At 31.2% G+C, this 13,757-nt stretch overlaps 1 protein-coding gene across 1 annotated transcript; it reads left to right on the forward strand.

The window, feature by feature from the left end:
* Positions 1-12,195: 12,195 nt before the first annotated feature.
* On the forward strand, positions 12,196-12,636 carry LOC147807144 (uncharacterized). Its single transcript, XM_087168791.1, has one exon. It carries the CDS (start codon positions 12,196-12,198, stop codon positions 12,634-12,636), a length of 441 nt encoding a protein of 146 aa, XP_087024917.1.
* Positions 12,637-13,757: the final 1,121 nt, after the last annotated feature.

Consider the following 13,757-nt stretch of genomic DNA (forward strand, 5'->3'; position numbering starts at 1 on the left):
ATTTAATTAAAATGTATGTTTTATTATTTTTAAATGAATGCATTAATTGTTTTTCCTAATAATTTACCAAATGAAGAGCTTAGAGGAAGGAAAAGATTCTAAGTGACATTTTGTTAAATTTTGAAACATCAGCTTTAAAAATATTGCAACAGCAATAAGATGATTACGAAACCTATTTTCTCATTCGAAGAATCTTATTTAATGACCTGATGACTGAAATAATCTTCTATATGTACAGTTCGCAAAATAAACAAGAACTTTTAAGCAGTTTTCACAATACTACTCCAAAATTAAAAAAATAATAAAACACCGAATAACTTTAAAACTAATGATCGGAATTTTAGAAAATCGGACTGGATTTTAATGATTTCAAGTGCCTAATCTTAATTATGCTAATTACACAATTAATGCAGACCATATTTTAAATTACGAAATCAGACATAAAAGCCTTTCAAGGAATAAAAATGGCTTCATATTTTTTATTCTAAGAATACAAAGAGGACAGCTGTGATCTGGTAAACATGCTCGCAAATAGTTTAGGCAAAAAAGAGATCAAAAGTAAAAGACTCTTCAATGTTAACTTTAATTTTTGAGAATTTCCCATTATCCCTAGAACTTTTAAAGCGAATCGAAACTTATTTGCACGTGATTATAAAACAAGTTTATCCAAAGAAAATTCCATGCGAAAACTGATTTTTAATAGCTATTTATTTTATTTCAGTATTTTATTTTTCAAATATTAAAAAAAATTTGAATTGTAAGGTATACGCATTTTTACATCATTCTAAAAACTGTAATTTTAAATGTAAAAATACAGCTTATGCACGATATTTGCCGAATAGTCCTTGAAAAATCTAATTTTAAATATACAAATATTTGACGTTTTTTCGAAAGCTCCATAAACAAAAGATTGCTATTCACAGAATCGTCAATTAGGAAATTTCAACGAACAAAACCACGTATGCCGAAATAGTGATATAGTTTTGGACTTGGAAATTTTTAAACAAATTCGAAGATATAACTGGGCAATCATCCTAAACGTAAAAAATTATTGTTTGGAATACCGTGCTGGTGCATACTTAACTTCAAAATCATCATTGTTGAAAATATCGGGTTATGTCCCACACCTTAAAGAGTAAGATGGCTAAGGGCAAGATGTACCTTTATTATTAAAATTTATCTTATTCAATTTAATCGACTGTGAAATGAAAAAAAAACAAGTTTTGCAAACTTGAAACTTATTTCCCTAAAAGGGCAAAATGGTTTTATTTTCCTTTTAGTTTGATAAGGATAAAAATAAATTCAGTGGGTTGCGTCTCTCTAGTAATAATATTTATGTAAGTAATTTGAGCTATTGAATAAACCTTTTTCTCTTTTTTCTTCTTTTCCCTCTATCATTTAAATTAACTAGAGATTAAACGCCCATGCAACTTTAATAAAAAAATATTGCCTGAATCACCGCAATACTTGACCTTGTTATATGATTATTTTCAGACATTCGATCGCTATGAAGTGTTTAAGAGTTTAAGACAGATTAATGGTAGAAATATTATTGTTTTTTATAGATGAAACAGTTTTCTAAGCAATCCTTATAAAAATATTAGAAAGCTTTATTTTTTCAATTCCATCTGTTTCTTATTTTGGCAAAATCTCAGGATAAAACGCTATAACTACTTAGTATAACAACAGAATAACGTATTAATAGAAATTGCCAAAAGAGATCAAACTTATATTTTTGTTACGCTAAATAAAATTTAAAAAAACATCCTAATCAATATACAGAAACAGTCAGCAAGTATTTTGAAAGACCCATCTACCTATAAAACTAAAGCAGAATGCTATAAATATGTGTGTATGAACATTATACAAATCTGCACCTGAACCAATCCGCCCCAAATTTGGTATACTTACATTCGAAGATACGGTGGACCTAATTATTTAGATTTCAACTCTATCTGATGACCGGCTAATGCGCTACGTCCCATAGAACAGAGTTACAACTTAAATAATGTAACAGCAACAAGAATCAAAAATGAAAATTTGAAATTGAAATCATTTTTTTTTAAAAAGCCAATTCATTGAAAAATTTGTGATTTAAGCTTGTTTTTGCAATCACAATTAAAACATGCCTGAAATATGTATATATAAATGTAAAGTGAGTTTTAGTAAGTTAGATTTCTAACTTTTTTCTGTTTTTGATAAACTAAATGTTAAGAATTGGAAATGTAATAGAAAGGGACAACAAATAACGAAACATAAAAGTTTTTAAGTCAGCATTATTTCAGCAAGTAATTTGTTGCAGGATTAAATAATTATTGTAATACCATGACACTAATTTTTAAAAACACTAGGGGAGAGTGGGGTCAATTGTAAAATTTTTTACTTAACTATTTTTAACTAACAGAAAATCCAATATATTATCAGTATTAATTGACAGACGAGTAAAGTGGACTATTCTCTACTAGAAAAAAAAAAATACCTTATTTTAAAAGTTATTATATTAGTAATTAACAATTTTCGACAGTCGTGCACTTGTTACAACTGTCCCCACTTACGGGGTCAATTGTAACAGTTCATAAAGTCAACTAAAACATAGTTAATTATACATATTATCATAGTTGTGATATATTTTTTTATTGATCAAAATAGTAGTGATATTTTAGGAGTAAAAATAATAATGAGCAGAGACCTAAAGGGTTCAACTTTTAACTTTAAGGGGTTAAAAATTTTAATTTATGCTGTGAAAGGTGACAAATAAAATAATGCGCATGCAACATAATATAAATGATATAGGAAACTATTGGTGGTTCTTAAAGAGTTAAGTAATTGTTTGTAAGCATAAGATTATTTATTTTCAGCTGTTGCAATCGTCCCTCTACTTATTGTTACAATTGTCCCCAAGACGCCATTTCAGCTTCATTTGTTAAAAACAATGCTAGTTAATTAACTAAACTAATCTTTTTTTTCTGAAATGTTAATTAAGGTGTCCACTTACATATTTGGTTAATAATTTTTATTAATTTAAACAAAATTACTTTGTTATAATATAATATTCTAATGCCAAAAAAATTACTTGCGCAGCGTGAAAATATCTTTTGTGATGTAACTCTTTCAAAAGTACCTAGAAATGGTTGCCAGCAGGTGTGTACATGTAGATTTATTAAATACACCTTGTGCGCCACCTAAGAACCAAATCTAAAACCCGACACTCGAAATTTTTGCTCTGTTACAATCGTACCCTGTTACAATTGACCCCACTCTCCCCTACTTTTTAAAAATACTAGCGCCTTTGATTTGAATTGTTCCGGAGGGCATAAAAAAATCACCTAACTCTAAATGACGCGAATATCGTATTTGTGAGCTTATGTGGGGAAAAAGACATAAGAAACTAAAAAAAAAAAATTTCAATTTTGAAAGCTATAGAAAATTCTTTAAATCTTTTCAAGATCAGGATTTAGATTTCAGATTTTATACTGCTTTCCAGGTCGTTGGGCTACCGAAGCGGGGGTGCCATCCCCTCCGCAGAGGATCAAAATTGTGATGGCATGTCTTCGGATCATCCTCAGGGATGTTTCCCAGACCGTCGCCAATAGCCCATTGTGCAGCTCTAGTGCGACGTAAATGAACTACTACTACTACTATACTGCTTTCCAAAATTAAATAATACCATAATTATTTTCAAATGGCATAGTGACCTCTCTTCAGTTAAAATACTTTTTTAAATAGTGATGGTCATCTTTGTTTATTTGTTTTAAATGTCATTAATTTATTTACTTTTTTGCGTTCAGCATAAGAGTAACTTGCGTAACTAAACCTGTCACAAAAAAAAGCCATAAAAATAAGAAATGTGAAAATACGCAGGAGCGTAAAAAAATGTACCGAGAGTTAAAAGCAATAAAATGATTATTAGTTCAATAATAGTTCAAGAATTGGGTACTTGCACTTTAAAGAAGAAGAAGACCACAGATGTACACACACGTGAATTATGACGTCAACTTCAGCTGATCGCTTATAAGTAAGATGGCGTGTTAAAGGTGAGCAAAATTTCTCCACATAAGTTAGAATGTTGATTAACGTGAAGTTAATTAAATACAGCGCTGTAACGTGCATCAGAATTGCTAAAATATAATTTCTTCCCGTCAACGTCTTTTCTTAACTTGGATTTATTATTTGTTTATAGATTCTATTGTAATGATGATATATTTTGAAGTGATACTTCTTATGCGACTTCCAACAAGGTTGCGTTAAACGTTTAACGCTACATTTTTATTGGCCGGGAAACGAGCGACTAGGGGAAGGACGATTCCATAATGTTAAAAATTTCGTCGGAAGAGTGAAAACAGGGAAAGAGTGAAATTACACTGAGAATATTGGGGATTTTTTGTTCGCTTCCTTGGGGTATTGACTAAATTTCAAAGGTTTACGGTCACCGTTTGCATTTGTTTTTATGTTTATTTTTTGCGACGTTTGCTGTCATTTTCGAACTCGTATAAAATATGTTATTTGTTGAATTTTTTCGTTATGTCTTTGTTTTTGTTATCTGTTTTGCTTTTGTTTTTAAATTTTTTTTTACTTTAAAGTTAGTTAGATCTTAATATATGTATGTTGTCGGCATTGTAGAGAATACTGGATGCTTTTAGGCAAAGTATGAAATGTGAGAATTATACCGGGCAATGAATGGTACTTGACCTTAAAAAAACATCAGTGTAGGGCAGAAGTCGCCAAAATGGTCTATATAGACCCCCAGGGGTCTATTTAACAAAAGCGGGGGTCGATCTGAGACAGGGGGGCGAATGGGGGTCGATCCGAATCGGAAGGGTCGATTGTGGGTCGAAAAAAAAACAGTTCTCAATACGCAAATCACACATACCTAATTAAGTATGTAAAATTTGTGAATTTTTTCTATAATTGACTAAATATCAGTTTCTTTATAAAACATAAATTAATAAACATATATTAATTGGGGTGAAACAAGTATTTACGTACCACCGCTCAGTGGCACGAACTCAGCGCAGTTTATAAGTCATATGCATATGTGCGCTTGTCCAAATGTCACGTGTGACGAGCATTGACGTTACAAATGCAAATATCATGCGCAGTTTCAACTATGTTTGCAAACTGTTAGTTATTGTTTCGATAAAACCATTCGTTTGGTTTAGATATCAATTTTAATTATCAATGCACAAAAAAAAGAAGGTAAGCATTAATAATATGGATTAGCACACCCCGCGATAAAACTATAGCACACTTTGTATTTTTTTACGAAAATTACAAAATTGATCAATTTTGACGAAAATTAAAATTGACCAATTTTGAACCCAATATAGCGAATCTTTCAAAAATACACCAGGCACACCCATCTCATTGATCAAGAAGCAATAAATCTTTAGTTACTTTACTTATTATATCTACTTATGCATAATTACTTATTATTTAATGATAAGGTATTTAAATTTCAATATTAATATGTTTTTCATAAAACTATTGTTACACAATGTACTATTACTTTAATAAATGTTTAAAATCATAAAATAAATGTACAACACAGTATCTAATAGAGTTTTATTTTAATTAACAGTAAATTACTTTTGTGGGGGTCGATGGACATTTCGAAAAATTATATAGGGGTCGATGATCAAAAAAGTTTGGCGACCCCTGGTGTAGGGTATACCGGGCAAATATATACCGGGCAATGGCACTTGACCTTAAAAAAACGACATTGTATCGTATACCGGGCAATGGCACTTGACCTTAAAAAAAACATCAGTGTAGGGTTTGCCGGGCAAATATATACCAGGCAATCGCACTTGACCTTAAAAAAAACATCAGTGTAGGGTATACCGGACAGTGGCATGGTATATATTTGCTCGGCATACCCTACACTGATGTTTTTTTAAGGTCAAATGCCACTGCCCGGTTTATACACGGAATTCTTTTCGCGATCTCCCCTCCCCCTCACGCTCCTCCAACATGTACAGAATTGCTGGAACAGCGACCGATAATTGTCAACAGTACTGAGGTACGTACCTCTCTGCATCAAAAACGTTCTTTGAAGATAAAAAAAATCAAATCTGACTGTCTTCTCTGTAAAGCCTAATAATCAATTCTTTCTTTTTTGATGACCCTAGTCAAGTTTTTTTTTCAGAAAATCCCGCCAAAATTTGACTTCCAATGTTGGCGCTAAAATAAGGCGATATTTTGTTAAGCTTAAGCTTTCACCAGCAAAGTTTTCCCGATATCGAGCTCATTTTCCCCTTTCTAAATTTTCTAAGTTCATTTGTATTATGGAATCGTCCTGTCCCTAGTCGCTTGTGGCCGGGAAATCACGTGGTAGGATCCAGTTTTCCCTCATTCATTTCCTTATTGCTTTGGTTCTCACTAGCACAAAAATAATAAAAGTAATAAACATATTCGCGATCGCAACGAACTATAGGGGGCGTTGTTGTATGAGACGCTTACCTGCGATTTCCATATGAACCGTCATTCAGTTACTCTGGAGACGTCGTTAATGTAGCGTGTAGCATTGCAACGTTCCTTCTTTAATGTGGCTTATTAAATTTAAAAAAGAAAAATGCTTGATCTTCTTTCTTGTACAACCGAAAACAAAATGGTATCTCTTTTTATTAGAGAAGGAATATCCAAAACACATCGGAAAAATATTTGTACATTAACAGAAAAAAATATGTATATTCTTATAAGAGTTAAAACCTAATGCCCGAGAAATAGTATTACTAAATTTAATGATATAACATGAAAGGCCCATTTAAACTTTACATTCTATAGTTTTAAGAATCATATTAGTTCAAAAATTAAAATGAACAAAAAGTATACATAAGCCTCATAATTTTATGAAATTTAATTTTGTAAACAACGTTATTTTGACAACAATTTTTATCAAAAAATTTCAAGTTTCAATAAAAATCATTATTTAGAAACTAAGAAACGTAAAATAAAGAATGCTCACGAAACAAAAACAAAAAAACAATTCTTTTTTGTCGCCATTTTTAGTGCTACGAATATTCGTCTTTGGGATTTGCCAAAAACAAAACAAGATGCAATTTTATTTTTTCAGGAGGGAAATATTTTACCGAAAAAACGAAAATGTACCAATTCCCACAACATAAAACTTTATCTTGGCAAACGTACGTTTTGGAAATGTTATTTCATTTGGAATCTTATTCATCAGAGTTCATATGGCGATATGATTGTTTTGAATCTATGCTAAACTCTATATCGGCTCATTTTCCACTGAAATCCAATTAACTATTTTGATTTTAAATAAAGTGTTTTATTTTATGGACTGTCGCAAAAATTTTAAGTGTAGATTGGCGGCACTTAAAAACCGCCAAATCTGTAGCGGCGGTGGCGTTAATACGTCGTAAGTACCGAATTTTTATTCCATACTTTTCTGAATCATATTATTTCAAACATTGGAATATACAAGAAGTATACATAAACACATAATGTTATACCATTTAATTTTTCAAAAGTATTTTGAGAACAATTTTTATCAAAAAATTATAAACTAAAAAACGGAAAATAAAGAATTCTTAGGATAAAAAAAAACGATTTTAAGAATTATTAACATTGAAATAAAAACTTTCATATTGTTTCTTTTTTTATTATTCTTATAGTTCTTAATCAGACGTAAAAAACCATTCTGTAGAGAACCATCATCAAATGAAAAAAAAATATTTACAAGCAAATTTTTTATTGTAAAAATCATTGCACTTACCTGATTTATGATTCCCGGAGAATTCCAAAATGATAAGTTCCTTGTTTGAAAACTTTATTCTCATATAATAGATACATAGTTTATACCTTCATTACTTTTAGATAACATACTACACAGCAAACTTTTATAATTGATATGAATTGGAATATGTAGCTTAAAAACAGAACAGCTGAATTCTAGTTGAAATTATCTATTCTTTCAAAACTAAAAAAAAACTTACCAAGAAAACGATTAATATTAATTAAGAATCAGCACAAATGGCACTATTTCAAGTAACTTGGATAATTTTTTATTGTTGTTTTCCGAATTATATGGATATAGAAATATATACTATTCTATAACGAAGAAGAATATGCTATGACTATTACAATTCTGTATGTTCTGAATTCATATTTATTCACTGGAATGACGAAAGCAATGTTGACTTCACTTTAATTCGTAATGAATTGAAGACAGAAGAAATGCATTTTACCTTAATACACACATCTGTAACAGTATCCGAAATCGGAAGTCATCAGTTGCAAGTTTGTTGATAATAGAAATGAAAAATTATTGAGGAATTTTTCTTCAAATGTTTGGCGTGTTCTGTTCCTGAAAGATTTACTAATATTCTCGAGATTTTTTTCAAGTTCTTCGGCCTTTTCCTTAGGGAAATTTCGTTTCTTATTTGCTGCTAAAAAATGGCGTCTGATTCAGTCAATGACTTTGATGGAACTAAATGAAAACGTGATAAATTAATGTCCGATATTTACAGGCTCCCGCTAGACGGCGTACTCGAGCGTTGCGATCGCGAATTGTTTTTCTATAAATATTTTAGTTTGATTTGATACACATATAATTTAATAGGGTAGTATTTTTTATTTTCAAACTTAGTGGATAACAATTGTAAAAAATGAGTGAAAACAATCCCACGGACAATGCGACGGATGTAAGGTTATGTCAAGTTACGTCTCTTGTGAATATCAATTGATTGTTAGGTTTTCTCTTTTCTAATTGCCATTTATATTTCACCAAATGCAGCCATGAGGGATATTGAATTATTTATTGCAAAATCTTTATTTCCACTATCCACTGCAGGTTCACAAGCTCTGGCTGACGTTACTGGTGAAGAAATTGATTATTGTGAGCGGCCTGTGATCCTTGCCGGAGATTTTAGTGTGAATTTCTCGTTACCTGAAGCTGAAACATTATTAACCTTCCTTAAGGACAAATTTGGATTGGAAATGATAAATGGTAGGTATGATCCAACAACCAAAGGGGTAACTACCATAGATGCAGTTTTTGCAAGAAATATTGAAAAAATAGAACTCAAACATTTCGTATCTTACTTTAGTTATCATAATACCATTGTAAATGTTATAGATTTGAATATTTCTCTACTCGAAAATGATAATTAAAAGATGCGATCAATTGTGAATTGTAAGCATTGTTCTTAAAGTTTGTCTTAAGGAAACAATATGATTTCACTAAAAATCAATTTCTACCCCTTCCTATTTTCATTTCCACATTACGAAGTTACACTTCTTCCGCGCGGTGGGACTCCACGCACTATTTTTTTTATTTTGTGTAACTGACAACTTCAGTACATAATAAATTTGTTTATGTCTTACATGGCTTCGTGACTGCCTTTGTGTTAAGTAATATATAGTGAAAGAATTGAAACATTTGTGAAAGATTCATAGTGAAAGAATATAGAATGTGTCATTTAAAGAGAACTGATACTTCAGGGGCTTGGTTAACTCGAAATAGAAGGGAAAGAACAGTTACTAGTTGCTAATATTAAAAAATGCCACGTTTCAACAACCAATCAGAATCAAGATACTCAGATTACGTCACTTGTATACTTCCCACTATTAACTGCAGAATTGGCTGTAAAAAATATCCTGCGCGCCACTTTGCAGCCCGCAAGGAATACCAATAAAGGGTTGGAATTCGACGCGCTGAAAGAGCTATTTTTATTTATAAATTTAAGAGCATTTTTGAATTGGTACAATGACATAAGTGTAGAAAATTTATGGTTTGAATTAATAGATGGCGTTGCCTATTTTTTTGTTTTGGCTATTCTAATGTTTACTTTTTGTTTTGTTGTTATTAAAGAATATGAATCCCACCTCTCTGACGCTTTTTTAACATGGTGCTGAAAACCCCAAGAAGAAGATTGAAAATATTTATTACTGAAGAAGGGTTCGTTTGAATTTGATTTTGAGCTTTGCATTGAAATTATTTCTTTTTTCTTTATTCGATTAATTTGTTCTGAATTCGAAAATGTCTACTGAACTTTCAAAATGGAAGCAGAAACGAGGTGCTGTCAAAGCATCAACGACTAGATTGTTCGGCGAAATCGAAAATGAAATTGCGAACATTGAAACTTTAGATGAATTATTGGCTAAACTTATTGAAAAGGAATCTTTATTGAAGGAACTGGATTTGAAAATTGAAGATTTGATTGATGCTGACGAAATTAAAAAGGAATACGAACAATCGGAAGAATATTCTGATAAGATGTTTCAAAAACGAAAATTTCAAGATCTTTATCTTCGTCGAATGATAAGCTGGATATGGAAAACTGTAAGAACGATAACGAAAGTATTTCAACCGAAATTATTTCTGAAGAATTTCAAAATGTTCACGTACAATTACCGAGCATTAATATTGAAAAATTCTACGGTGATGTTAAACTATGGAATAACTTCTGGGAACAATTTAAATCGACTATTCATGAAAATAAGACTTTGAAAACTGTAGATAAGTTTGTGTATTTAAAGTCATATCTTGGCGGAGCTGCTGCAAGAGCTGTGAATGAACTTTCGATTTGTGATTCTAATTATCTTGCAGCCGTTGATATTTTACAAGATCGCTGAGGAAGAAGTGACTTAATTATTAATGCTCAGACGAACGAACTGTTAAATTTAAATGCAGTAAAGGTTTCTAGCTATGTTGATGAGCTGAGGAAACTTTACGATAGCATTGAAATTGAAATACGAAGTTTAAAGTTTTTAAACGTGATGTCTGAAACCTATAGAAATCTACTCTGTTCAATATTGATGAAGCTGATTCCTGAAGATATAATTTTGGATTTTAACCGACAAAGAACGAAGGATTCTACTTGGAATGTTGAAGAATTGTTAAAATTTATTAGAAACGGAATTGATAGCCGTGAACGATCAGCTCTACTCTCAAAAAATTCAAGAAATGAAAATCTTAACGAAAATTTTAAATTCACTCCAAAATCGAAAGTAGAAGAAAAATCTTGGAATAAAAGAAAACCAAAGGTAAGCGCCTTTGCTTTATCAACATTCAATTTGAAATGTAATTTTTGTTCTAAGAGTCACTATAAATTTAAATGTAATGAAGTTAATGTTTATAATAAAAGACAATTTTAATGAAAAGTGGTAAATGCTTCAGTTTCTTTCAAAAAGGACATTTATCTATATCTTCGGATTGCATGAAAAGAAATCTTGCTTGTTTTCACTGCAAACAGAAGCATCATTATTCTGTTTGTATGAAACAGCCTGAAAACGAAAGTCCCGTTTCGAATAATGATAAAGAAATGCTCGTAAATAAAAATAATGGATCTCATGTTGTGCAAAACTCTGTGACACAGAATTCAAATGTAATTTTACAAACTGTTACCACTGTTGCTGTGAACAAGACTGAATGTTTAGTTAGATATTTGCTTAACGGAGGTAGTCAAACGTCTTTTATAAATAAAAAGTTATCGAAAAAGTTAAATTTGCCTGTTACAGGAGAAATTGATTTTAATATTCATACATTTGGATCTAGTAAGAGTGTAAATAATCGTAGAAGGAAAGTGAAATTGAAACTTGTTGATCTAATCAATTCTGATCAGTTTGTTATTGTTGAAGCTATTGAGTATCCCGTGATTACTGCTGCTGAAATTAAAATGTCTGGAGATGACTTAACTAAAACTTCGCATTCTTTGGGAATTGAACTTTCAGATGATGTGCCAACTGATCAGCAAATGTATAAATATTATGTATATATTAGAAAATGATGTTTGCTGGAAAATTGTTACTGGAAAAATCGAACGAATAAATGAAGCATTAGTTGCTGCAGAAACTAGATTAGGATGGTGTATTCAAGGTACCGTTATGAGTTCTGATTTACGATCAATGACTGTTAGTTCAAATTTATGTTTAGATGAAGAGCTATCTAATAATATTAAATCTTTCTGGGGAATAGAATCGTCAGGAATAGCACCGGTCTTGGATGAAAACGACAAGGATATAAAAGCACTTTCTTTATTTGAACAATTTATTCGCATAAGAGATGGCCGTTATGAAGTAAACCTTCCATGGAAGAATGATATAGTTGATTTACATGATAATTTTCATAATGCTGAAAAATGAATGAAAAAATTGATCAAGAGATTTACGTCCAATCCTTATTTTTTCGAATAGTATAAAAACGTAATAAATGAACAACTGAAGAAAGAAACAATGGAAAAAACAGAAAAGAATGATTTTAACTCAAAGAAAACTTATTGCGTTCCTCATCGGGTTGTATTTAGAGAAGATCATTCCACAACAAAACTGCGTGTAATCTATGATGCTTCTTCTAGAGAAAAATGTCATCATTCTTTGAATGATTGTTTATTGCAAGGACCTAACTTATTTCCTGATTTACTGATAGTTTTATTGAATTTTCGTAAAGGTGAAATTGCTGCAATTGCCGACATTCAAAAGGCTTTTTTACAAATTTCAATTGCACCAGAAGATCGTGATGCCTTAAGATTTTTATGGATTTCAGAAGACGCTAAGTTTCCCAATACAAAATTTGAAATTTACAGAATGAGTCGTGTGATGTTTGGAGCAACATCAAGCCCCTTTTTACTAGCATCACTTGAAGAAATTTCAAAACATTTATCCCATGACAACTAACCTGTTAAATTCTTGCATGTATGTTGATGATCTTGTGTATTCAACGAATTCTGTAGAGGAAGCATCGTAAGTACAGGAAGAAGCAAACCTAATATTTAAGCAGGCCTCCATGAACATCGTGAAGTGGAAATCCAACTCAAGAATTTAGAACAACAAAATATATGGCTCAGAAGTTCAAGCCGATGGAACCGAAGAAGTAAAAGTTCTTAAATTGAAGTGGGACTTGTCGAATGGCTGTTTTAATTTTAAAACTGGAGATATTTTTAATTTTATAATTTCTAATCCTCGTACAAAACGAACTTTATTGCAAGCTACTTCAAGAATTTTCGATCCTTTCGGATGGCTGTCCTCATTCATGATTCAAGTCAAAAACATGTTCCAAAAACTTTGGCTATTGAAAATTGATTGGAACGATACTCTACCTCCTGAAATCGATAAAAATTGGCAAGAATGGTACAAGCAACTTCATTTTTTGGAACAAATTGTGGTTCCAAGGTAGCTAAATAGAGTTTTGGATCCATCTAGTGATGAATTACACTGCTTTTGTGATGCAAGCAAAAGTGCTTATGGAGCTACAGTTTATTTGATATCTGCCAGTTCAACATCTGGATCATCCCAGTTAGTGATAGCTAAAAGTCGCGTTTCTCCGTTAAAATAATTGTCTCTTCCTAAACTAGAATTAATGACAGATACAGGGGGGGGGGGCTTTAGTGATATACAGGGGATGTTCCACAATCTGTTTTTCAAAGTTTCATTTATTTATGTTTTTTAGTTTGATTATTTTCAAAATCAAGTACTCATTTATTTCGTTATGATTAAAACAATAACAAAATGTGCTTAGATGAAACTAGAGTAATTATTAATAAAATGATCTTTGCTTATTCAAAAATGTCCACTTAAAGAAATGAGTCGCTAACACAGGAATTGTTGAGTAGGATGCTCAAGGGGGAGGATCCTCCTAGTTTTTAAACAAGGCTTTATTTAAAATCATTTATAGCTTTTTTTTAAAAATTAAGACTTATTATCGTTATTGCGCTAGTCATTAAATCTAAAAGAAAGTTAATTGCTTCACAGAGATAATTCAGTGAAAGACTTTTACAATCAGTGCCCTCTGATATTCC

Source organism: Parasteatoda tepidariorum, chromosome 7, assembly GCF_982258835.1.
Source record: "Parasteatoda tepidariorum strain Cologne lab strain chromosome 7, Ptep-v5.0, whole genome shotgun sequence".
Classification (NCBI taxonomy): Eukaryota; Metazoa; Arthropoda; class Arachnida; order Araneae; family Theridiidae; genus Parasteatoda; species Parasteatoda tepidariorum.